The sequence below is a fragment of the Bos taurus genome, chromosome 12, assembly GCF_002263795.3.
Source record: "Bos taurus isolate L1 Dominette 01449 registration number 42190680 breed Hereford chromosome 12, ARS-UCD2.0, whole genome shotgun sequence".
Taxonomy (NCBI): Eukaryota; Metazoa; Chordata; class Mammalia; order Artiodactyla; family Bovidae; genus Bos; species Bos taurus.
The window spans coordinates 57,738,045-57,765,128 of NC_037339.1; the positions used below are offsets into that span (position 1 = coordinate 57,738,045).

At 36.0% G+C, this 27,084-nt stretch overlaps 1 protein-coding gene across 1 annotated transcript; it reads left to right on the forward strand.

The window, feature by feature from the left end:
• Positions 1-3,973: 3,973 nt before the first annotated feature.
• LOC132346709 (histone-lysine N-methyltransferase SETMAR-like) lies at positions 3,974-4,573 on the forward strand. The gene has a single exon (XM_059892170.1). It carries the CDS (start codon positions 4,064-4,066, stop codon positions 4,571-4,573), a length of 510 nt encoding a protein of 169 aa, XP_059748153.1. The 5' UTR covers positions 3,974-4,063.
• Positions 4,574-27,084: the final 22,511 nt, after the last annotated feature.

Genomic DNA, 27,084 nt, shown 5'->3' on the forward strand with positions numbered 1-27,084 from the left:
ACCTTTGTTGGCAAAGTAATGTCTCTGTTTTTCAATATGCTATTCAGGTTGGTCATAACTTTCCTTCCAAGGAGTAAGCGTCTTTTAATTTCATGGCTGCAGTCACCATCTGCAGTGATTTTGGAGCCCAAAAAGATAAAGTCTGACACTGTTTCCACTGTTCCCCATCTATTTCCCATGAAGTGATGGGACCAGATGCCATGATCTTCGTTTTCTGAATGTTGAGCTTTAAGTCAACTTTTTCATTCTCCTCTTTCACTTTCATCAAGAGGCTTTTTAGTTCCTCTTCACTTTCTGCCATAAGGGTGGTGTCATCTGCATATCTGAGGTTATTGATATTTCTCCTGGCAATCTTGATTTCAGCTTGTGCTTCTTCCAGCCCAGCGTTTTTCATGATGTACTCTGCATATAAGTTAAATAAGCAGGGTGACAATATACAGCCTTGACATACTCCTTTTCCTATTTGGAACCGGTTTGTTGTTCCATGTCCAGTTCTAAGTGTTGCTTCCTGACCTGCATACAGGTTTCTCAAGAGGCAGGTCAGGTGTTCTTATATTCTCATCTCTTTCAGAATTTTCCACACTTTATTGTGATCCACACAGTCAAAGGCTTTGGCATAGTCAATAAAGCAGAATTAGATGTTTTTCTGGAACTTTCTTGCTTTTTCCATGATCCAGAGGATATTGGCAGTTTGATCTCTGGTTCCTCTGCCTTTTCTAAAACCAGCTTGAACATCTGGAAGTTCACAGTTCACATATTGCTGAAGCCTGGCTTGGAGAATTTTGAGCATTACTTTACTAGCGTGTGAGATGAGTGCATTTGTGTGGTAGTTTGAGCATTCTTTGGCATTGCCTTTCTTTGGGATTGGAAGGAAAACTGACCTTTTCCAGTCCTGTTTATCTTACAGGTGTTATATATTAGGTTTTCTGCTAAGGAAGACAAATAAATATAGAAGATAATTTGGAAACAGGATAATGCCTGCTTTGATAAAGATATGCACAGGTAGCAATGATAAGAATTAAGGAAGAATAAATAGGAGCCTCATCTAGACAAGCAAAATCTCCCTTTAGGATAGAAGTCTTTAAGCTTTTTGTGACAATGGTCAGAATGGAAATGTTTCAGGCTTTACAGGTTAGGAATTATCTGTCAGAACTCTTAAGTCTACTGTTGTAGTGTTAAAACAGCCATAGACAATATGTTTAATAAAAAAAAATAAGGAAAAAGAAAAGAAAGGTAGAAAAAGGGCAAAGGATGTTGACAGTGTTCTTTAAAAAAAAAAAAAGAAGAAGAAGAAAAAGAAAATTATTTACAAAAAATAACCGTATTTGCCTGAGTGCCATACTTCACTAACCCTGCCCTTGAAGAAGCTATTTGAAGGATGAATTTAATATGTGAGATGCAATTAAGGTTGGAAAAGTGATAGACTTAAATAGCTTCCTTTGTTTAAAGGTAAGTTTGCTTGAAATTAATGAAAATGTTGAAGACATTTAAGTATAGAAGAAAATCACTGGATAACATACAGAATGACTACTGTTCCTTGATTTTGGGTAAGTTATCCTTTGAAAACATAAATTAAAAGAAATACAGTTTAATAAAATCTTAAAGGGAAGTCTTTGACTTAGTATATAGAAATTCAAAGCTTTCCTATTTACTTCCCTAATAGTGTCTGTTGTTTCAATCAAGTGCATTAAAATTTGGAGTTTTACCAAGTAAAATCTAAGAGCTTTTCTTGTTATTATTATTATTTTAATCTCAGCAAGCTGAAAAATACCCCCTCATTGAATATTATCAGAAATTTGATAAATATCTTAAAGTTCCAAAATTCTGATTCAGAATTTTTAGAATTGAGTTGAATATGTAAAATATTCAATAATCTGTGGTGCTCAGATTTCCTCTGGAAATTTATCATTTGAAATACCAAAAGTTCAGGTTTAGCAACTCTTTGTATTAAAATAAGTTTCTTGAATCTTTGATTTGTTAATTAATGTTTACTTTTCAGTCAGGCATTATACAAAAATGATCTTGGAAATATATCTCAGTTTATAAACATATAGCTTCCCATGTGGCTCAACAGTAAAGAATCTGCCTGCCAATGCAGAAACCACCTTGAGACACAGGTTCAATCTCTGGGTCTGGAAGACCCCTGGAGGAGGAAATGGCAACCCACTTCAGTATTTCTTGCCTGAAATTCTATGGATAGTGGAGCCTGGGGGCTATGGTCCACTGGGTCGCAAAGAACCAGAGACCTGATCACATACAAAACAACACAACAGATGAAAGTTGAGAAACAAAATCAATGAATCAAATGAAGACTTTGTACTAGGTAGCAGCTTCAACAGATAAAACCACAACTATGTGTCTCCATTTCTGTTATATTTACAGCAGAGCAAAGAATACCTTTATTCCATTCCGTGGTGCAAAGATAACAGTCTTGGCCTATATTAGGTAATAATAAGCTAATCTAATTAAGTAATGTGGGTTTCCCTGGTGGCTCAGAGGGTAAAGCGTCTGCCTACAATGTGGGAGACCCCGGTTCGATCCCTGGGTCAGGAAGACCCCCTGGAGACAGAAATGGCAACCCACGCCAGTACTCTTGCCTGGAAAATCCCATGGACTGAGAAGCCTGGTAGGCTACAGTCCATGGGATTGCAAAGACTAGGACACTACTGAGCAACTTCACTTTCACTTTCAATTGAGTAATACAATTCTAATTGTATTAAAGTGATAATGACTGTCCATCAGCAGATGAATGGATAAGAAAGCTGTGGTACATATACACAATGGAGTATTACTCAGCCATTGAAAAGAATACATTTGAATCAGTTCTAATGAGGTGGATGAAACTGGAGCCTATTATACAGAGTGAAGTAAGCCAGAAGGAAAAACATAAATACAGTATACTGACGCATATATATGGAATTTAGAAAGATGGTAACAATAACCTGGTGTACGAGATAGCAGGAGAGACACTGATGTATAGAACAGTCTTATGGACTCTGTGGGAGAGGGAGAGGGTGGGAAGATTTGGGAGAGTGACATTGAAACATGTAGAATATCATGTAAGAAACGAGTTGCCAGTCCAGGTTCGATGCGCGATACTGGATGCTTGGTGCTGGTGCACTGGGACGACCCAGAGGGATGGTATGGGGAGGGAGGAGGAAGGAGGGTTCAGGATGGGGAACACATGTATGCCTGTGGCGGATTCTTTTTGATATTTGGCAAAACTAATACAATTATGTAAAGTTTAAAAATAAAATAAAATTTAAAAGAAAAAAATAAAATAAAGTGATAATGAACCACACTTTACAAATGAGAAGATATCATCACAAGAAGGAAATACCCCTTAGAAAGGTTAAGTGCTCAGAATTAGTGCTGTTCAATAGAAATATAATGAAAGCCACATAGATAATTTATAAATTTTCAGGATCCACATTAAAAAAAAACAGTAAAAAGAAACAATAGAATCAATATAATAAGATTAATGAGATATTTTATGTTTTTTTATGATAAATGCACCCTGGATTTTCAAGATGTAGCATATAAAAAAAGCAAAACATTATTAATCATTTTATATGCTGAAATAATATTTTGAAAGCATAAGGTTAAATAGAATGTTTTATTAAAATTAATATTCTATTATTTTTGCTATTTTGTTTAGCTATGTTTCACATGGTCAACATCCGTACATGGCTAGTGCTTACTGCACTAAACAGGACATCAACAATATAAACAACATATTTGGCCCAGCAACTGCTAAGGAATGTCCAATGCATTGGTGGTTCAAGAAGTTTTGCAGAGGAGACAAGAGCTTTGAAGATGAAGAGCACAGTGGCTAGCCATCAGAAGTTGACAACGACAACTGAGACTATCATCAAAACTGATCCTCTTGCAACTACACAAGATGTTGCCAAATAAATCAATGTCGATCATTCTAGGGTTGTTCAGCATGTGAAGAAAATTAGAAAGGTGAAAAAGTTTGATATGTGCATTGCCTCATCCGTGACCACAAACCAAAACTATCTTCATTTTGAAGTGTCAACTTCTCTTATTCTACACAACAATAATGAACAATTTGTCCATCGGATTTGGACATGCAACAAAAAGTGGATTTTATACAACTACTGGTGATGATCAGCTCAATGGTTGGAACAAGAGGCTCCAAAACCCTTCCCAAAGCCAAACTTGCACCAAGAAAAGGTCACGGTCACTGTTTGATGGTCTGAGTCGGTCTGATCCACTACAGCTTCTGAATCCCAGCAAAAACATTACATCTGAAAAGTACACTCAGCAGATTGATGAGATGCACCGAAAGCTGCAATGCCTGCAGTTGGCTCTGGTCTACAGAAAAGGCCCAATTCTTCTCCATGACAACACTCAACTGCATGTTGGACAACTAACGCTTCAAAAGTTGAACAAATTGGGCTACGGACTTTTGTCTCATCCACCACATTCACCTGCCCTCTTGCCAACTGACTACCACTTCTTCAAGCATCTCGACGACTTTTTGCAGAGAAAACACTTTCACACCAGCAGGAGGCAGAAAATATTTCCCAAGAATTTTCTTGAATCCTGAAGCAAGGATTTTCATGCTATAGGAATAAACAAACATTTCTTATTGGCAAAAATGTGCTGATTATAATGGTTTCTATTTTGATTAATAAAGATGTGTTTGAGTCTAGATATAATGATTTAAAATTTAAGGTCTGAAATTGCAATTACTTTTGTACCCATATAATATGTATATATTATATGTATTCATTTTATATATATATATATATATATATATATATATCAAAGTGTATTACATCCTGCTTTTCAATAAGAGACCACATATAATAAAAATAAATCATATCAATCTGCAGAGAAAGTGTAATCCAAGTACTATGTGATTTTACAGTGAAAACATACATATCACATTTTAGTGAATATTTGCTAATTACTTTTCAGTGATTGAAATAAACTTGTGGACAAAGCTTGGATAGAACTGATGTTATAATAAAGTTACTAAGCTAAAATTAAAATAATGCTAGCAGGACAACATAAAATTATAGTTAAATTTGACATTATTAAAGAGAGAAAATAAAGAAGGAAAAAAAGATGGTGATGGGGATGTGTGGTTGATACATTTATTCTACAAAGTAAAAGTCCATGAAGCATAGTGTAAAATGGATGAAATAAGAAATTGATGTTTATATAATTTTTATTTAAAGATTACTAAAAATTAGAGGAATGACTTAATATTGAAAGGACAAATGAGGATTGTATCAATAAAAAATCATTTTTATTGGCAAGTAATTCACTGATTATATAAACTAATAAATAACAAATTAAAAGTTTGCCATATATATTATTTACCTAAATAGAGGAAATGGACACATCTTAAAACACAGTATTTAAAAATTCTTATGTCTTGAAAATAAAACTGACTATGTCAATATAGTTTTTCTGTGGCAAAGTCTTTGCAATATTTTATTTTTTACAATATTTATACATTATTAAATACAAGGGATAGGATTTTAATATCTATCAAAATAATAAAGATTCCCACAAACTTTGATGCACTACTGAGAATTTGCTTTAAGGAAATTATTCAGAGTAAAAAAGCTACATGCATGAAAATTTTTATTGTGGAATATGGACAATGTTGAAGTGTGGAAACATAACAGTAATAAAGGGATAAAATATACAGGTAGTAAACTATTAAAAAGCCTGAAGAAATTTGAATCTATGACTATACTGAAGAAATATAATTGTATGTATTCTGTTGCATTTATAATGTATTTAGAAATAGTCTAAGAAAAGTAGATGTTTGTTTTTGCTGCTCTTCTGTTTTGTATGGCTTCTGTCTTTTGGCTTTCTGAACTTTTGAGGAGTAAAGGCTCCAAAGGGAAGAGATTATGGTGGCAGAATCAGGTTGGGAAATAGAAGGATTAGAATCTAAAGATCAAGAAGAGGAGGCATGCTTGGGAAAGAGAATCAAAATTACACAGAAGAAAACAGTGGAAAGACTAGCTTGAATGTTGCAGAATTCGGTCATAATGAAGGACAATCAAGCCACTGAGCTTCCCCAAGGTTGTGTCAATCACAAGTAAAGAAACACTAAATACCCTCAACTCTGAGACAAGAAACAAACCTGTGTCAAAGCAGTGGGTCCACTAAGAGACTACCCAGGCTGGCCAAGCCCATAAATTCCTGAAAGTGACAGGAACTTCTAAACGTAAATTAGCAGCACTGTCTCAAGGTCTTCAAAGGCCAGGTGAAGTGCCTATTGAGCTAACCTGCATCAACTGCAAAGGAAGTTCACTGGTCAACTGATCCTATAGTTAAGCACTTGCTTTTGACCATGACTTGGGCCTCCCTGGTAGCTCAGACGGTAAAGAATCTGCCTGCAATGTAGGAGACCTGGGTTCGATCCCTGGGTTGGGAAGATCCCCTGGAGAAGGGAATGGCTGCCCACTCCAGTATTCTGGCCTGGAGAATTCCATGGACTGTATAGACCATGGGGTTGCAAAGAGTTGGACACGACTGAGTCACTTTCACTTTCACTCGTGCTATACCTATTATTTTCTATACCTATTCTTTTGAATTGCTTATGTAGATGGATAACTTTGAAAAGTGCAATAAAAATAGTAAAGACAAAATACACAGCTGCATACATGTATCTAGCAGATATAACATGTCAAATGTCAAATCAGCACAGAAGAGGGACAGTGGCTGGTGGTGGAATATAGTGAAGAGAACTACATACTTCCCTCCTCTAACTCTGACATCTAGGCAGGAACTTGACCTCTTTCTCACACAGATTAGAAGAATAAGATAGTTGCCTGCATATTCCCTGGTAAAGCCAACCTTTTCCCCCACTACTGAAACTTTGTAGAAATAATTGTCTAGCCTCCACAAAAAAGAGGAAAAACAAAAGAAAGCGGTCACTTAAACATTTTTCTTCTACATATTTTTCTCATAGTTTTGAATATCTATGATTAGACAAGGACTGACAGCATGCTTAGTTTTAGAGATATTTCTGAGATTTACTTTCATTTTGTTAAACTTAGCTCATTTTAACATCCAGGAACCTGATCACACTAAAAGAGTTTACTTGATTTTGAAAAATATGAGAGAAATGATACGATATTGCTGAAAGCAAGGATGCATTTCTATTAAGCTAAAAGATGATCACTGTAACCTTAGTGAACAACACACTAACTGGGAAATACAAATAATCTTGAGGATGAGTAGGAAGGCATAATATTTCCACATCCTGTGATGGCTGTGTTTCTGAGATAGCACTAGGAAGGCTTGAATATTCTCAAATGCTTTGTTCCACCTCTGGGGACTGCCTCCTGCCTGGTGATAAAGGTGGCTGGATTTAAGCAGGGTTGAAATACTAAAGTATTTTAATCAAATGAAATGAATTAGATTGTGGTCAAAACCTTAGATTGTGGTCAAAATCTAAAACAGTAATTTTATTTGCTCTTTTAAAAGAACTTATATTTGCAATCTATAGAGCAAATTTTCAAAGAAAGAAACTTTTATGGCTCATAATGACTATCACTATCAATCTAAAGCCTTGATTTCTCTTTCTCTAAATATTACTATAATTATCACCTACAAACTACTCCAGGCATTTTTCACAGATCCTGACTCTCCATCTGTTGTGGTTTATTATCTATCTGCTGGAGAGTTGATAGACACAAAACATCCTATCACTACACTTTCATTAATTATCGAATTAGTAAAATTTCAATTCCATCAATTGATGATTCCTTATATAAATCTGTTATCATGCCATTCTCTTCCAAATACATGTTCTGGTTTTCTTTCCTCTTTCCCATGCCAAAGTGCAATTTAAATGAGAGATCTCTCATGATTTTGTACTTAAGATGCTTGCTGTGACAACTCTTAACCTAAAACCAAACAGAATAAGAAACTCTTTATTCTGCACAATATGAACAAAGTAAAATGTGGACATCAAGAGTATAAAAAGTTATTAAAAATAAAAAACAACAACAACCCAGAAAGTGATTATTTCAAGTCACCAGAGATAGGGGCTCATAATCATAATTCATAACATCTAGAAGTAATAGTCTAGCTTAAGAAAAGGTCACCTAAGAGCATGAATCTAGAAGACTATCAGCATCTTTCTATCTAGAAATCCACAGTACTCTGCTTACCTAAAACTGCATGAAACATGTTCCTGGGCCTATTCGGGCAGAATTTAAAAGAATTCCTGTCAAACAGTCTCTTTTCCTCAGGACAGGGTGACAGATATGAGCGATCAAAGAAGTACTGTACACATAACCTTTCTTAGCTTTAGAAAGGTTCCTGATTCTGTCATAACATTAAACACTCTGAGAAAATATGACCTTGACTGCAAAATTATTGAAGAAGCTGAACACCTGGTTGTTGATTTTAGTGGATTATGTCAACTGAATTGGGGGGATAAAAAATGCCTTCAGTGATTGTTCCTTGACTCAGTGATATTTATTACTGCCATCAATAAACTAGATCGATACTTTCTTTCAGAAAAAAAAAAAGTCCTTGTTACTCACTTAGGAATCCGGGGACAGGTATTGTCCAAACTGCCATTCACCATTTCATCTTTGCCGTCCACACCTCACTCAAACTGCAGGTATATCATTCTCTTTCCTATTACAGCCATTCTTAATTCCATTATTTACCCGCTTTTAAATCGTAAGTGAAGAACACAAGGAAGTACTGTTACTTATTAGTTTACTTGAAGTGCTACAATGCCATATTGCTCAGTTTGCAAATAATGAATGAGATAACGCAATTAATTTCCAGAAAGCTCTGTTCTGAAGACATACATGGGTTATATTTGCAATTCAATTTTCAGTACTCCTTTCCAGGAGTTATTGATTCTTTGAATTTGAACTGGAACCTGGGATTCCATACTTTCCACTGGTGCCCTGCAACTAGGTGTTTGACAAATACTCATTTAAAAAATATAATTGAACATGTATTTTAAATTTTCAAATCAAGAAGCAAGTAAAGATAGGATACTAGACCAGTACTTGATGCTTTACTGGTTTCTTTCACTAAAGTATTTAAAATTCTATTTATAAAATGCTCTGTGTCTGAGATATGATGAGTACAACAGAAATGTCAAGAAATATTTTCATAAGAGCACTACACCATCATCAAAGTTACACATTAAAGGGCTGGCATGTTTTACATGCTAATATAAAGTGAGAGCCTCAGTCTTAGGTATTTCTGGTAAATGATTTAAGACTGTTTCAAGTTACTAAAAACTAATCAATTTTGCAGAGAATATTCCTGTTTAATGTTTTTGTCTTTAGAGAATCCTAAAATGCATGCTAACAATTTTTATAAGCTCTTCCACTTTTGATTTGAAAATGTAGTTCCTATCAAGTATAAGAAATAGAATAAAAATAGATTATAGTTAGTCTATATACACTAGATATGGAGTTCAGTTCAGTTTAGTTCAGTTGCTCAGTCGTGTCTGACTCTTTGTGACCCCGTGGACTGCAGTGAGCCAGGCTTCCCTGTCCATCGCCAACTCCCAGCATTTACTCAAACTCATGCCCAGTGATGCCATCCAACCATCTCATCCTCTGTCATCCCCTGCTCCTCCTGCCTTCAATCTTTCCCAGCATCAGGGTCTTTTCAAATGAGTCAGTTCTTTGCATCAGGTGGCCAAAGTATTGGAGTTTCAGCTTCAGCATCAGTCCTTCCAATGCAAACAGCACCCTGGACTCATACTTAAAGAGATGGTGTCCAAGTTCCCAAATAGCATAAGTCTAAGACTGACTTTGAAGAAAGATTGTAACCTTGTGTTCATCTTCAAATTACACTCAGCTGGCTGCATTTATCCTTTGTCATAGTGATCTGTTACCTCCTTCCTACTTCTCTTACTTCCTATACATCCTTTTGCTAGTAGTAAGGATTGAAATTGAGGAATCTAATTATATTGCAAACCTCCTCAAAGACGTCAATGGTTATAACCGATGATATACAAATCAAATTCCTTTTCACTGAATGTTCATGGGCTGGCCTTTGCCTATGATAAAATTCTTCTCAGCTCTTTCCTAACTCAAAGTTTATGTTCCAGTAACTCTAAAATATGCACTTGTAGTTCTCAAACATATCAGACTCTCACACCCTTATGTCTACATAACTACTGTCTGAGATGACTTTGTTAATCATCAAGCATATGTTTGGTTATCATTCAAGTCTCATCTCTATTTTAATTTCTAAACATTCCATCATGCACATCTAGTACACAATTATCACCACTATATAAACTCAGCTTTGTACCTAGTAGTATCAGAATTTCCCTGTATGTGTTCTCCCAAATAGCTATAAATGCATCATGATTTTTCATTAAGACAATTTTATAATTGATATTTAAGGTCTCAGATTCATCATAGAATGTCAAAGCTGGACATGACCTTTAGATTCATTTGAACATGGCTTCTTTTTGTTAAACACAGTAAGTATGAATACATGGCAGGAGGTTGTTTTGGGAGTGAACCTCAGAGCTTAACTTTTCCAGAAGTTTAAATGTCTTGATTCACCTTTCCTCTAAAATCCAAATGTTAAGAAAACAGAATGATTAAATGTTAATTTGAAGTCATCTGTGAGAAGCCTCAACTTAACCTTCTGAGATACAAAAGTTAAAGCATTCTGCTCTTATTCATGTTTTATCTGACTTTAATGAAAAAATTTTAAATGTTATAAGAAATGTTCTAAGGTAAGACTTGTTTGTATCTATTTTTAAAATTCATGGTTGTCCCAAATGTAAAAAAAAAAAAAAAAGCCTGAAATTCAAAAAGAAGATATATGTCAATGAGAAATGTAGGTAGAATCTAATGTCACAAATGTATTCACTGAATGATTATCAGTTTGGCCAATCGAGTAAAACACAGGAAAAAAAATGTCTAAATTCATGTGGCTTAAGATATACTGATTATTTTATAACCTTCCAGGAATAAGGAGAAGTCTGTAGAATTAAAAATGTCAAGCAAGAACCTTTTACTCCAAGCTGAGTATTTGTGCATATACATTATTAATATATCTGAAATCCCTTTACAATGAAGTCTGTGATGGATCACATCTGTTTGGAAGATTTCAGTAAACAACAGAATCTGACTCTAATCATTAAATTTCCAAAGGTATCTTAAGACATGCTTAGTTTATATTGTCTTCAATTGAATCTGTTTCCTTAGATTTGATGTTATCATAATATCTGAATCTCTGCCCACTTATCTTTACTGGATAGTTTTAGTTGCTCAGTCATGTCTGACTATTTGGGACCCCATGGACTTATAGCCTACCAGGCTCCTCTGTCCATGGAATTCTCCTGGCAAGAATACTGGAGTGGGTATTCCCTTCTCCAGGATGTCTGGAGTGGGTATTCCCTTCTTCAGGTATTACTTTCTCCAGGGTGTCTTCCCTTGCTTGATAAGGTATATGTGTATTTCTTTCTGGGGAGATTTCTTATGAGGAACTATGAAGGATATGATATTTAACCTTGTTTTATGGTTTAGTTATTGGCCTAAAGAGGTTCTAAAGAAGCTTAATACTATAGAAAACATAGGGAAATTTCCCCACAAGTGTTTTTATTTTATAGATGCTGGCAGAATACAAGAGACTCCCTGATCAGAGGTATAAGATTTTATTACTTGAAGCACAACGGCACCGCAGGCTACAGGGCTGCACTTGTTTCCCTCAGCACCACCTCCCACCATGTCCTACAGCGTGATACAGAGCAGCCAGATGCATGCTGAACATGCAGAAGGTTTACATCACAGGTAAGGAAACCATGAGTTTAAGGAGTCCTAACTATATAAGGCAGCTGCTAGCAAGTCTACCCAAACTTTATCCCAGATGGAGACACAATACTTATTAAAATGGACAAAAGCAAATCACTACTATGGCATGAAGAGAGTCATTAACACTATCATTAAAGTTGTATCCTATACAAACCTCCTTTAAAAGATACTCCAGAACTAATATTTTGCAAAACAGAGAGCACCAGGCCTAGATAGGTTCACTGGTACATTGTACCACTTAAGAAATATATTCTACCAATTTTCTACAATCTCTCTCAGGGGACAGAAGTGGAAAGAATACATTTTAACACAGCCTGTGAGGCCAGCATTCCCCTAAAATCCAAAACCAGATAAAAATTTTACATGGAAAGAAAATTACAAGCCAATATTTCTCATAAAAATATGTGTAAAAATCCTCACCAAAATATTAGCAAATAGAACCAACAGTTTATGAAAAGAATTATACACCTCATCCAAGTGGGATTTATTGTAAGCATGAGAAGGTGGTTCAACATTTGAAAATCAATTAATGCAATCCTTGATATCAATAAGCTAAATAAAGAAAACTCACATGATCACATAAGTAGGTGAAGAAAAAGCATTTGATAAAATCCAACACCTATTAATGACAGAAATTCTTCATAAAATAAGAATAGAGGAGAACTTATGCAGCTTAATAATGAATATCTACAACAAGCATACAGCTAACATCATACTTAATGCTGAGAAACTCGAAATTTTCCTACTAAGATCAGATACAAGGCAAGAAAGGCTATCACCACTCCTTCTCAATATCTTACTTGAAGTTCTAGCTAATGGAACAAGATAATAAAAGGGAATAAAATTACACATATAGGAAAGGAACACACAACTGTCTTGATTGACAGATGACATGATTATCTATGTAGAAAATTCAAAAGTATCAACAAATAAACCCCTGGAAGTAATAAACAATTATAGCAAAGTAAAAGAATACAAGGCTACTATATAAAAGTCAGTCATTTTTCTATGTACCAGTAATGAACGAGTGAAATTTGAAATAAAAAAGATATAATCTCTGAGTTTTCCGTGGTGGTCCAGTGGTTAGGACCTTGCCTTCCAATGCAGGGGGTGCAGGTTCGATTCCTAGTTGTAGCTAGGATCCCACGTGCCTCATGGCCAAAGGACAAAGCATAAAACAAGCAATATTGTAACAAAATAAATTTTAAAAACTTAAAAAAAACACAATCCCACTTAAATTAGCATCCAATAAATTACTTAGGTATAAATCTAATAAAATGTGTAAAATACCTATATGAAGAGAACTACAAAAATTTGATAAATGAAATAAAAAAACTAAATAAATGGAGAGATAGTCCATGTCATGGATACAAACACACAATACTTTTAAGATAACAGTTCTTTGCAACTTGATCTATAGATTCAATAGCAATCAAAATCCTAGAAAGCTATTTATATACAGTAAGAAACTGTTTCAAAAGTTTAAATGGAGAGGCAGAAGACAGAGAATAGCTAACATGATACTGAAAGTAAAGAACAAATTTGAAAAACTAATATTATCCAATTTCAAGGCTACAGTAATCAAGAAATCGGGGTGTTGGCAAAAGAACAAATAAATAGATCAGTGGGACAGAATGGATAGCCCCTAAACATCATTATAGTCAAGTGATCTTTGACAATGGTACAGCAGCTTTGGAAGATAGTTTAGCAGCTTCTTATAAATAAAACTTTACATATTACTTCTCTGTGATCCAGAAACCAGGCTCCTTGGTATCTACCAGTTGACTTGAAACAGACTACTATATATTTTTCCAGCAAAGACAGTTTTATTTGGGATCAGCAGGGAATTGCAATTCAGGGTCTGAAATCACTGCAAACCACACCCAAGTCTGAAACAGGAAGGGAAGGAGAATGCTTTCATAGAGATGAAAAGGAAGTTGGGAGGGTTCTAGGAAACAAAGTCCATGGCTTTTCACTGGCTGAATCTTTGCCAGGGAAGAAGTTTTTCTTCTTCTTACTGGTCTCTCTTATCATCACAGGATGTGAGAGCACCCCATTTTGGTCTCCCAACTCTATTTAATTGAGATTTCATTAAATTTTTATATAACTGAAGAATTCCAAACTTATGTCCATACATTTAAATCCACACAAATTCTGCACAGAGAAGTTTACAGCAGTTTTACTTACAACTGCCTTAACTTGGAAGCAACCAAGGTACTTCAGTAGGCAAATTTATAAATAAACTATGGCACTTCCAGACAATGGAACATTATTCAGCACCAAAAGCAAATGATCTACCACATTATGAAAAGATATAGAGGGACATTAAATGCATAGAAGGATCATAAATGCATATTATTAATAGTAAGTCAGTCTGGAAAGGCTCCTCCACATTGTATGATTCTGGTGGGAGATACTGATAACGGGGGAGGCTGTTTAGGTATAGGAATTGTATGGGAAATCTCTGTACTTTCTCTCAATTATTCTGTGAATCTAAAACTCTTCTAAAAGTAAGTCTTTATAATCATAATGTTAGATACTCCAGAACAAAATTTGATTCAAGACATGCAGAAACATGAGAGCTCTATGCAGAATGTTTTCCCAATTTTTTTAGAATCTTAAGGTTCTTTAGGGCCTCTTCAAACCATTAGGCAGTAACTGAATTGTTGTTGTGTTTAGTCGCTACGTCATGTCTGACTCTTTGCTACACCATGGACTGTAGTCCACTCGGCTCCTCTGTCCATGGGGTTCTCTTGGCAAGAATACTAGAGGGGGTTGCTATTTCCTTCTCCATATTTTATTTCTTCTTTATATAACTTTAACAAAACCTTCAAGAAGCTCTCAAAGTTGTTAAAAATGACAATTTCAATATTGTTTAAAAAAAACATCAGTTCAGTTCAGTTCAGTTCAGTGGCTCAGTCATGTCCGACTCTTTGCGACCCCATGAATCACAGCACGCCAGGCCTCCCTGTCCATCACCAACTCCCGGAGTTCACTCAAACTCATGTCCATCGAGTCGGTGATGCCATCCAGCCATCTCATCCTCTGTTGTCCCCTTCTCCTCCTGCCCCCAATCCCTCCCAGCATCAGAGTCTTTTCCAATGAGTCTATTCTTCTCATGAGGTGGCCAAATATTGGAGTTTCAGCTTCAGCATCAGTCCCTCCAATGAACACCCAGGACTGATTTCCTTTAGGACGGACTGGTTGGATCTCCTTGCAGTCCAAGGGACTCTCAAGAGTCTTCTCCAACACCACAGTTCAAAAGCATCAATTCTTCTGTGCTCAGCTTTCTTTATAGTCCAACTCTCACATCCATACATGACCACTGGAGAAACCATAGCCTTGACTAGACGGACCTTTGTTGGCAAAGTAATATCTCTGCTTTTCAATATGCTATCTAGGTTGGTTATAACTTTCCTTCCAAGGAGTAAGTGTCTTTTAATTAACTGAATAGTAACTTTTAAGTAACTGAGCAGACCTATGCAAATAATGACCTTTCGAAGCATCCGATTTCTGCTGTAATCTTATTGTACACAGTGGTACCTGGGTTATTTTTTTCAGGTTCAGATTCCCTGAGTGGAGATTGAAAGGATTATTGTGCAAATGATATAGTGATGAAATTATGTCAGTAAAACCTATGAAAGAGAGGAAGCAAGATTAAGCAGGGAAAAAAAAAAAAAAAGCTGGATAAAGATTTGACTTCTCTAGTTTCAGCCTGAACCAACAGAGAGCATAAATGCCAGGACAAAGTGGTCAACCTTGAGGGAAGGTTGCTAGCTTTCAGTACTCCCATATCTGTCAGTCTTTGGCTTTATCCATGCCTAGGGTGAGTGCAAACTGTGAGCTACTTCTGTGTGTTTAAGAAAATTCCACTTTGCCAAGACCATTTTTCAAGACAAGGGAACAGCGTTCAACTATTGTCAGCCAACACTCACAGACGCTGAGACATAGGCACTCCAGTCCAATAAAGGTGATGTAGGCAGGGCACCAAGGGTGAGGACTACATAGCATAGTGGCTTTATATAACATAATTTGGCTTCAAAGAATCATAAATTGCCTTAGAAATGTATTACATAAGAAGCCTTAAAACATACATGTGTCAAATTTTCCCCACAAGCACATACATGTACTTATGTACACACATTTATATATAGTTCCACTGTAATAAATATGAAATATATATATATTCAATTGATATAAATTTGCCTTTATATTTTATAATTTGTGAATCATTTCTAATTAGAAAGGTGATTGATTTAATTATTTGCCTAGAAATTCTAGACAATGCCTGATTTTTTTTTTTTTTTCTCACATAATCCCTGCAGCATGTTCTGGCAATGAAAACCATTTCAGATACATTAGCATTGCACTTAAGGTTGTGATAATTACTATTCAAAAGAGTCCTGTAGTATATAAATATTTAAATGTCATACTAAGTATATCAGTTTTGTGGCTTTTAGCACTCTCTTCAAATGGTTGCTCATATATCCTTCTTTGATTTTTCTCCCAATTCAAAGACAAAATAACTAAATCATAACCATAAAAGAATTCTGCTTTTTAAGTTTTATTTAAAAGTTCGGCACCCCAACAGCTATTGGTGAGTCTTTACAAAGATAGAGAAATTAAGAAATGATAATTGACTCCCTATTTGAGGTACAATAATTCTGTTCTAACAAAAGTTGTTTCTCTTTTTAAGAACTTAGGCAGTGTCTTGTCAAAATTAAATACCCTTTTATATTTTCTTATATTAGGGCCCCTTTTGGCACATAAATTCAAAATGCCAGTACACTGCTTTAATTATACTGGTCATAGGGAACAATCCTTTAGTGTTTTTCAGGATGCTGAAGATCACAAGATGCAGAATGCTCTATATTTAAAAAAGAAAAAAAAAAGGATGTCCAGGAGACAAATTCCTTAAACAATAGTGAAGGTCACTGAAAATGCCCTTCATTTATGTTGAAGCTGCCAAACATCCTTTTCATTCAAACATTTTGTTTCAGTGCGTGGAGATTTTAATGTGATATGAGAGTGAGTCTGAATTACTAAATGAAAAAACTCTATGTGTTCTGACCTAAATGAGATACCTGTGAGAAATCCATCACTGTTTGCCATTCAGACCAACAGAAGCTTACGCATTTCCTTATGCTACTCTAGTTTGTCTTCATTACATCCAGTGGCAGAGAGAGACATCAATTTACATTTTCAAGACAAGTAATACTTTACGTGTACAAGTGTGATTTTGTGCAATCCTCATAATTCCTTGAGAAAGGTTATTTTTATTTCTGTTATTCAAAACAAGGACATTCTTCAAGAGAAATATACATTACAAAATAGAAAAAATACTATTCTTGTCCTATGATTTGTATGTGAGCATGGGGACTATAGGCTGATGTGAAGATGGACCTTTCAAGCTAGGCTGAAGTAAGGCTAGTAAGTAAGGCTAAGTCACCTCTCTTAGGCTAGTAAGTAGGCTAGTAAGTAAGGCTAGTAAGTAAGGCTAAGTCACCTCTCTCACCATTTTGAAAGCAACTGCACAGTTGCAAGAGATCTGAAAACCATGCAGAAGTAGGATGAAGGTATAAAAAGAAACACAGATTCTGTTTCAAGTACTGTATACTGTAAACAATGGAAAAAGTATAGAAACAATAAAAAAGGTTACAACTGTCTTGATGAAGTAAACCTTGGCTCTACTGGCATTTCCAAGTAGAAAGCCAACTGCCACTGCTCTATAAAATTACACAAGCACAAATATTAATATTTAAGTAATGATCTAGGGATACTGAAAAATGTTTCATTTCTACCTGCATCATCATATGTTCAATTGAAAATAATAGAGTGGTTAAATACGTTTAATATTGGGGCTTACTGGCAGTTCATTTCGATAAAAACTGATGATTCCTGAAGTTGCAACATATGTAAAAGAAGACATATTTGACCAGGAGTTGAAACATCTGGTTTCTATTTGTAAATTTCTCATGACCATTCTGAATGTCAGTTTCTTCATCAGTTAAATAAAGAGGTTGGATCAAATTATCTGTAAATTCTCTTTTGGATGGATGCATTGTGATTCTATGTATGGAAACACTCTAGAACCAAAACACAACTTTATTTATTTATTTATTTATTTGCATCCTACTTCAACTCTGTGTTCTTTTTTTTTTTCCTTTTTTTAAAAATTTTATTTTATTTTTAAACTTTACATAATTGTATTAGTTTTACCAAATATCAAATGAATCTGCCACAGGTATACATGTGTTCCCCATCCTGAACCCTCCTCCCTCCTCCCTCCCCATACCATCCCTCTGGGTCATCCCAGTGCTCTAGAATACATTGAAATACTTTATAAGGTGTATATTTAAATATAAATGTTCATTAATATTTCAAAATTGTTTATATTTAGAAAATCTAAGTAATTTTATTTATTAAAATACGTAGACAAGCAGTATAATTTTCTTATAAAATACATTTTTCTAATATATAATTAAATATTAATCCTAGAAGACATCTAATTTAGACAACTGTTACATAAACCATTACTCTATATCTAAAGGACTATTGAGATTTCATACATTCAAAATGAGATTACTACATAATAAAGTCTTATTTTTTAAATAAGTTAACCAATAATTATTATTTTTAATAGAAATTTATTTATTTTAATTGGAGGCTAATTACTTTACAATATTGTACTGGTTTTGTCATACATCTACATGAATCCACCACGGGTGTACATGTGTTCCCCATCCTGCACCTCCTCCCACCTCCCTCCCCATAACATCTCTCTGGGTCATCCCAGTGCACCAGCCCCAAGCATCCTGTATCATGCATCAAACCTGGACTGGCGATTCATTTCATATATGATATTATACATGTTTCAATGCCATTCTCCCAAATTATCCCACCTTCTCCCTCTCTCTCTCCCACAGAGTTCAAAAGACTGTTCTTTACATCTGTGTCTCTTTTGCTGTCTCGCACACAGGGTTATCATTACCATCTTTCTAAATTCCATATATATGCGTTAGTATACTGTATTGGTGTTTTTCTTTCTGGCTTACTTCACTCTGTATAATAGGCTCGTTTCATCCACCTCATTAGAACAGATTCAAATGTATTCTTTTTAATGGCTGAGTAGTACTCCATTGTGTATATGTACCACAGCTTTCTTATCCATTCATCTGCTGATGGACATCTGGGTTGCTTCCATGTCCTGGCTATTATAAACAGTGCTACAATGAACATTGGGGTACACGTGACTCTTTCAATTCTGGTTTCCTCTGTGTGTATGCCCAGCAGTGGGATTGCTGGGTCATAAGGCAGTTCTATTTCCAGTTTTTTAAGGAATCTCCACACTGTTCTCCATAGTGGCTGTACTAGTTTGCATTCCCACCAACAGTGTAAGAGGGTTCCCTTTTCTCCACACCCTCTCCAGCATTTATTGCTTGTAGACTTTTGGATCGCAGCCATTCTGACTGGCATGAAATGGTACCTCATTGTGGTTTTGATTTGAATTTTTCTGATAATTGTGATGTTCAGCATCTTTTCATGTGTTTGTTAGCCATCTGTATGTCTTCTTTGGAGAAATGTCTGTTTAGTTCTTTGGCCCAAACACTCTCTGACATAAATCACAGCTGGATCCTCTATGACCTACCTCCCAGAATATTGGAAATAAAAGCAGAAATAAACAAATGGGACTTAATTAAAATTAAAAGCTTCTGCACAACAGAGGAAACTCTAAGCAAGGTGAAAAGACAGCCTTCAGAATGGGAGAAAATAATAGCAAATGAAGCAACTGACAAATAATTAATCTCAAAAATATACAAGCAACTCCTGCAGTTCAATTCCAGAAAAATAAATAATTATTTTTTAAAAATCTATGAGTTAATTGTAAAATAAAGGACTTTTAGTGAGCATGTAAGATTAAGATCACATTATTTTTAATTATATTTACTGAGAATGTTAATGTCTTTTTAAAGTGATATGTGGTTCTCTAAATAAAAAGTAAAACTTTTCTTCACAGTTTTGTATTATCATAATATTTTACCTCCTATTCAGTGTAATATAGCTATTTGAAAAGAGTGACTGAATGAGTTTGTATGCCTTCTTCTTCACACTATGAGTTTGTACCAAGAAATTGTAAAAAAATTTGAAATTGTTATAAATAAAAGATAAGTAATTTGGAAGCTTGAGCCTCAAATCAGAGTTTCACATTTCATGTTCTCTGGTATATTTATCTAGCAATAGGTAGATAGATAGTATGAGAGATACAGATATGCCTGGAGTGTACTGATATTGCCTTTGAAATTTGATCATCTTCCAGAGAAGAATGCTTCATTTAAATATATATGTAATGGGTCATTTTTTAAAAAGTAGTCATTTTCATTGAAAAGGACAGTCGTTTATAAATCTGATCAACAGATGCACTCGTCATAAAATTACTATGATTGGAAGGATACACAGAAAATAATTGTCTGCTTCTCTTTCTCATGCCTGGTATCATCAATCTCTTGTCTCTGCACTCAGGTTCTACTCTAATGTCAGTTACTTTTATCAAATTATCAGTGTTCAGGCTTTGTAACAGAGCTGTCAAATTTCATACTGTGAATCTCTTTGACCATAAAATATTCAAATTTATCAGCCAAATATATTCCAACGTGCTGACAATGAAAATAATACACAAACACCCCTCAGAAATATTGAAGGCTCAAATCCAAATCATTGCCACAAGTTGCACATTGCAATAAAGCAAATCACACAGATTTTGGGTCCCCAGTGCATACAGAAGTTGTGTTTATACTATACTGTAGTCTGTTGTGTGCAATAGCATTATGTCTAAAAATCAACGCATGTTCTTTAATTTAAATTGCTTTATTGCTAAAAAAAAAAAAAATGCTGTATTCTGAACTCGCAGCAAGTCATACACTTTTTGCTGGCAGTGGTTCTTGTTTTGATGTTGATGGCTGCTTACTGACGAGGGTGGTGGCTGCTGAAAGTTGAGTTGGCTGTGGCAATTCTTTAAAATAACAAAACAATGCAGTCTGCTGCTTCAATTCACTCCTCTGTTTAAGAACAGTTTCTCTGTAGCTGCAGTACTGTTTGATAACATACACCTCAAGTAGAACTTCTTTCAAAATTGACATCAGTCCTCTAGAACTTGCTGTAGCAATTTAGTAATATCTTCAGGTTTCACTTCTAATTCAAGTTCTCTTGCTATTTCTACAGTATCTGCAATTATTTCCAACACTGAAGTCTTGAACCCCTCAAAGTCATCCATGAGGATTTGAATCAATGTCTCCCAAACTTTTGTTAATGATGAAATGTTGACCTCTGCCCATGAGTCACAAATGTTTTTAATGGCATCTAGGATGGTGAAGTTTTCATTCCAATTCCAAATAAAGGCAATGCAAAAGAACGCTCAAACTACCATACAATTGCACTTATCTCACACGCTAGTAAAGTAATGCTCAAAATTCTCCAAGCCAGGCCTCAGCAATACGTGAACCGTGAAGTTCCAGATGTTCAAGCTGGTTTTAGAAAAGGCAGAGGAATCAGAGATCAAATTGCCAACATCTGCTGGATCATCTAAAAAGCAACAGAATTCCAGAAAAAAAAAATCTATTTCTGCTTTATTAACTATGCAAAAGCCTTTGACTGTGTGGATCACAATAAACTGTGGAAAATTCTGAAAGAGATGGGAATACCAGACCACCTGACCTGACTCTTGAGAAACCTGTATGCAAGTCAGGAAGCAACAGTTAGAGCTGGACATGAACAACAGACTAGTTCCAAATAGGAAAAGGAGTACACCAAGGCTGTATACTGTCACCCTGCTTATTTAACTTATATGCAGAGTACATCATGAGAAACGCTGGGCTGAAGGAAGCACAAGCTGGAATCAAGATTGCCGGGAGAAATATCAATAATGTCAGATATGCAGATGACACCACCCTTATGGCAAAAAGTGAAGAAGAACTAAAGAGCCTCTTGATGAAAGTGAAAGAGGAGAGTGAAAAAATTGGCTTAAAGCTCAACATTCAGAAAACTAAGATCATGGCATCTGGTTCCATCACTTAATGGCAAATAGATGGGGAAACAGTAGAAACAGTGGCTGACTTTATTTTTGGGGGCTCCAAAATCTCTGCAGATGGTTCCCACAGCCATGAAATTAAAAGACACTTACTCCTTGGAAGGAAAGCTGTGACCAACATAGTTTATTAAAAACCCATGGCATTACTCTACCAACAAAGGTCTGTCTAGTCAAAGGTATGGTTTTTCCAGTAGTCATGTATGGATGTGAGAGTTGGTCTATAAAGAAAGCTGAGCACCAAAGAATTGATGCTTTTGAACTGTGGTGCTGGAGAAGACTCTTGAGAGTCCCTTGGACTGCAAGGAAATGCAACCAGTCCATCCTAAAGGAGATCAGTCCTGGGTGTTCACTGGAAGGACTGAGGTTGAAGCTGAAACTCCAATACTTTGGCCATGTGGTGCAAAGAGCTGACTCATTTGAAAAGAACCTGATGCTGGGAAAGATTGAAGGCACGAGGAGAAGGGCATGACAGAGGATGAGATTGTTGGATGGCGTTACTGACTCCATGGAGATGAGTTTGAGTAGACTCTGGGAGTTGGTGATGGACAAGGAGCCTGGCCTGCTGTGACCCATGGGGTTGCAAAGAGTCGGACACAACTGAGCAACTTAACTGAACTGAGCTGAGGATGGTGAATGCTTTCCCAAAGTTTTTGATTGACTGCCTTAGAGCAATCACAATCTATGGCAGCTATACCCTTAGGAAATGTATTACTTCAATAGTAACACTTGAAAGTCAAAATTATCATGTGATCCATGCTCTTTAGAATGGATGTTGTATTTGTAGGCACAAAAAACAACATTAACCTCATTTTTCATCTCCATCAGAGCCCTTGGGTGATCAGGTGCATTGTCAATGAGCAGTAATATTTTGAATGAAAATTTTTTTGTTTCTAAGCAGTAAGTGTCGATGGTAGATTGAAAAGACTCTAGGAATCACGTTGGAAACAGATGTGCTGTCATCCATGCAGACTACCACCCTTACCCCAATGTTGGCTTTAAAAACCCTTTATTAAAATCTATCAAGAAGTTCAAGTCTTATGAGCATCAACTGCATGTTGTCCTTGCTTGGCACCCTGAAAATAAATGCTGTACTTCCCTTTACTATAACCAGGTGTCAGTAAACTGGCTTTACTGTGTGTCTGCAAACAAACTCAAGTTCAACTGGTATTTTGCACAGTAAACACAAAAATCTCAAAGTTACCCATGGGTTTTCTTAGCTGAACATATGAACCAAAAATCACATGATGAGATACATGATAGAATGTGTTTTTACATTTTGGAGATTAAAATCTATTTTGAATGTTTCAAATTATTTGTTTTAATATTGTTTGGAATTCAGAATATTTGGGATATTTTTGTCAGACCAGTATACACTAGGAGAGTCATCTTTAAAAAGTAATTCACTTCAGTAACTTAGAAAAGTAATTGGAATGAAAGATGTACACTTTATATAGTCTGTCACACTTCAAATTATAAGCTCTTATGCATCAGAAAGCAATGATTATTTATTAAACCATTATTACCCCAGGATTTATTTCTCTGTGCATTCTTACTAATATCCTCACCCACATATGCTATCTCAAGCAAAAAAGAAGGGGGTACCTGGATATACTGCATTTACAGCTTTTCATTATATATACCTGACTATTATTGTAGTTGCTCTATGAGTCTGAACACAGTGAGACTTTAATCCTAAGTCTGCTGAAACAGAGAAGAAAGTTCATGCTCATAAATGCAGGATTTTAAAGTTATATCAAACTAAATCCAACCAACAAAAGCATTTGTAATAGCGTAAGTGATATTTGTGGAATTATTTCTGGGTTATATCTTCTTATGCATGGTTTAAATCTCAGGGCTACCATACAAGTAGTCTCTACACAAAAGTGATTCTGATCAACTGTCTGCACTTACAAATCCCACACAGTTGAGGAAGGAAATGGATAAATGGATGTTGTACAAAAGATTCAAATGACAACAGCTGCAGACAAGCTGCGCATCTGGCACATTCTGACTTGTTATCTCCACACAGCGGAAGTGACAATTGGTTTCCTTAATCCTGTGATCATGCTCTGTACAATCTGAATCATTTTCCCATAACTTCTGGACCTCCTACAGACATCTATGTTCCAAATTTCATCTTTCATCGCATTACATCATAGTATTGCAGCAGTTTACCATGGCGCTGTAAACTGATATTTTACATGCTGCCTTTGTATGCATTTAATACTGATAAAAAGAAAATTACTCAGAACAGTAATGGGTCAGACAGGCAAGTAAGAATTATTTGGAGATACAGCAGCCACACACAATGTTATCAGTGGCAGTGTTTTTTCTTGTTAGTTTCAATTTGACAAATATTTATCACAGCCTGCATTGTGGGTGAAAGCAAAAATGTAATCCCTGTATTCAGGAAGACAAAAATTACATATGAGACATTTACATATAATACAGATAGTGCTTAAGATGTGTAAAATTTAAGTTTTATATATGTTCTAAAATGATGTAGCTAAGGATATTTATAAAGTAAATTCACCCACCCTTGTGGTGACATTCTCTTAGCGATCACAATAGCTACAGTTTTTGAGCACTCACCACCTACCAGTCACTATCATTAACTCATTTAATTGTCCCAACTACTACGTAAGTCATTTTGTATTATTAGACTATCAGGCCACAGATGAAAATATAGATTTGTGTGAAGTTAAATACGTCTGCACTAAGTGGAGATGAGATTCAAGCCCAGGATTCTATGAGTGTGGAGATCATTTTCTTAAGCCTTTTGCCACCCTACCTAGTTAGGTGCTAGTATGCACTGTATTTTTCCCCAACTGTATTGAGATACAACTGATATTCAACATGTGTAACTTTACGGGATACCGCACATTGATTTGATACACTTACATACTGCACTATGATTACTACCTTCAGTTCAGTTCAGTCGCTCAGTCGTGTCCGACTCTGTGACCCCATGAATCGCAGCACGCCAGGCCTCCCTGATCACTACCTTACTGTTAGCTAATACCACCATCAAGTCACATAATATGACTTATTTCCTATGCTAAGCCCATTTAAGATCTACTCGCCAGTGACTTATGCTTATACAGTACAGTACTGCTCTCTAGAGTCCCAGTGTTGTGCACTGGATCCCCAGAACTACTGGACATCTGTACCCTTTCACCAACCACTCATTTACCCCCACATGGCAGCCCTTGGTAATCACAAATTTAGTCTCTGTTTGGCTTTTTCACAGTACTTTTATAAAGTTCTCAGGAATAACAGACAGATTTTGCAACTGAAGGGACATCTTCAATGACTGGAGGAGATGTTGTTACTGGCTTCTGGTGGATAGAGATCAGAGATGCTGCAAATCACCATATACTATACAGGATGAATCCTTATAATCAAGAATTATCCTGCTCAAAATATTAGGAGTGGCAATGATATTTTAACTAGACCATTATTTGTTGCAAAAGGCTGTCTTACATGTAATTTTGTTAGCCACACCTCAGCCTCTGTATAGGACTTCCCTGGTGGCTTGGACGGTAAAGAATCTGCCTGCAATGCAGGAGACCTAGGTTTGACCCTGAATCAGGAAGATCCCCTGGAGAAGGGAATGGCTACCCCCTCCAGTATTCTTGCCTGGAGAATTCCATGGACAGAGGAGCCTGGAAGCTATAGTCTATGGATCACAAAGAATCAGACAAGACTGAGAGACTAACACCCCCCCACACACACACATACACACACCTCTATACAGTAGAATGCAATAACATTCCCTCCTCCAATTATGACAATAAATATCTGCAGATATGAAAAAATATCCCCAGATGGATCAGCAGCTGACACCCCTCCTTAAGAGCCAGGCCCTGGAGTAATTAGCTCATAGTCAAGTGAAAAAGACAGAGAAGTAGTCTGCCAGATAGTCATGATATTTCATATAGCTAAAACAGAGAGAGAGAAGACATCAGGAAATTAATGTTGCTTAGGTCAATTCATGGAGTCTTCACTATGATGTGACTAAAGGGGGTTTTAAGGATAAAAAAATAATATCTATCACAGAAAAAAAAAAAGAGAGAAGCCACTCAATTCAATGGGAGAAGACTGTACAAAGCCATAGCAGAGAATAGGAAAATGTGGCCAATGCAGGAAGTGAGGACATGTTCATGTGGCTCCTCAATGAGGTGACAGCAGGTGTGATGCTTAATTTTATGTCAACCTGACTGGACCACAAGGTATTCAGACTTGGCCAAACATATTCTGGGTGTGTCTCTGAGGACATTTCTGGATAAGATTAACATTTGAATCTGTAGACCCAGTAAAGCAAGCAGATTACCCTCCCCAAAGAGGGTGGGCCTCATCCAATCAATAGAAGAACAAAAAGGCTGAGTCAGAGGGAATTTCTACCTGATTGCTAGAGCTGTGACATTGCTCTTTTCTGGCCTTCAGACTCCTCCTGAAACATTAGCTTTCCTTGTATCTTAAGTTTGATGGTTTTGTGGTTGGAATTTACATCATCAGCTCTTCTGGTTCTCAGACATTCAGATGCAGTTGGTACTAGGTCTCCAGCCACAATCAGATGGTCATGGGAGCCAATTCCTTGTAATAAACTTTAAAAGTCCCTCTCTGTAGAGAAGTGTCACTAATACAAAGAGTGATAGGTGATGGATAATAAAGAAAAGGTCAGAGAGTAAGGCTGGTGTCAGACTCAAGGCCTTGTATAATGAACTAAGACATTTCAGCCTAACCCAGAAGGAGAAACATGAGCTAAGATAAAATTTTTACATGTCTGTCATTTTTCATGCACTGTTTGCCACAATGGGGGAAGCCAGTATCAGACAATATATGCTTGTTCATGAGTTTATTGGTGTGAGGAAAAGGGTTTTTGTTGTTGTTTTTTTTTTTTTTTGGACAATATGGAGTAGCGCCTGGCAGCAAGAGGCTGGATGAAAAGTCCTATTACTCTAAACCAGGCAAGAGATGGTAAGAATGGGTACAGGTTACTAATCAGAGAATTGAGAAAGGACAGTGTAGGCAGAAGGAACAACACACAAGGTAATATGATAAAGAGGAATGCTGGAGGCACAGTGACTCTTCATTATTCAACAATATATCATATAATTTATCCCTTGTATTCCAACATGATTTCTTGACTCAAAGAGGCCATATTTTTATTGTTTCACTTCCCCA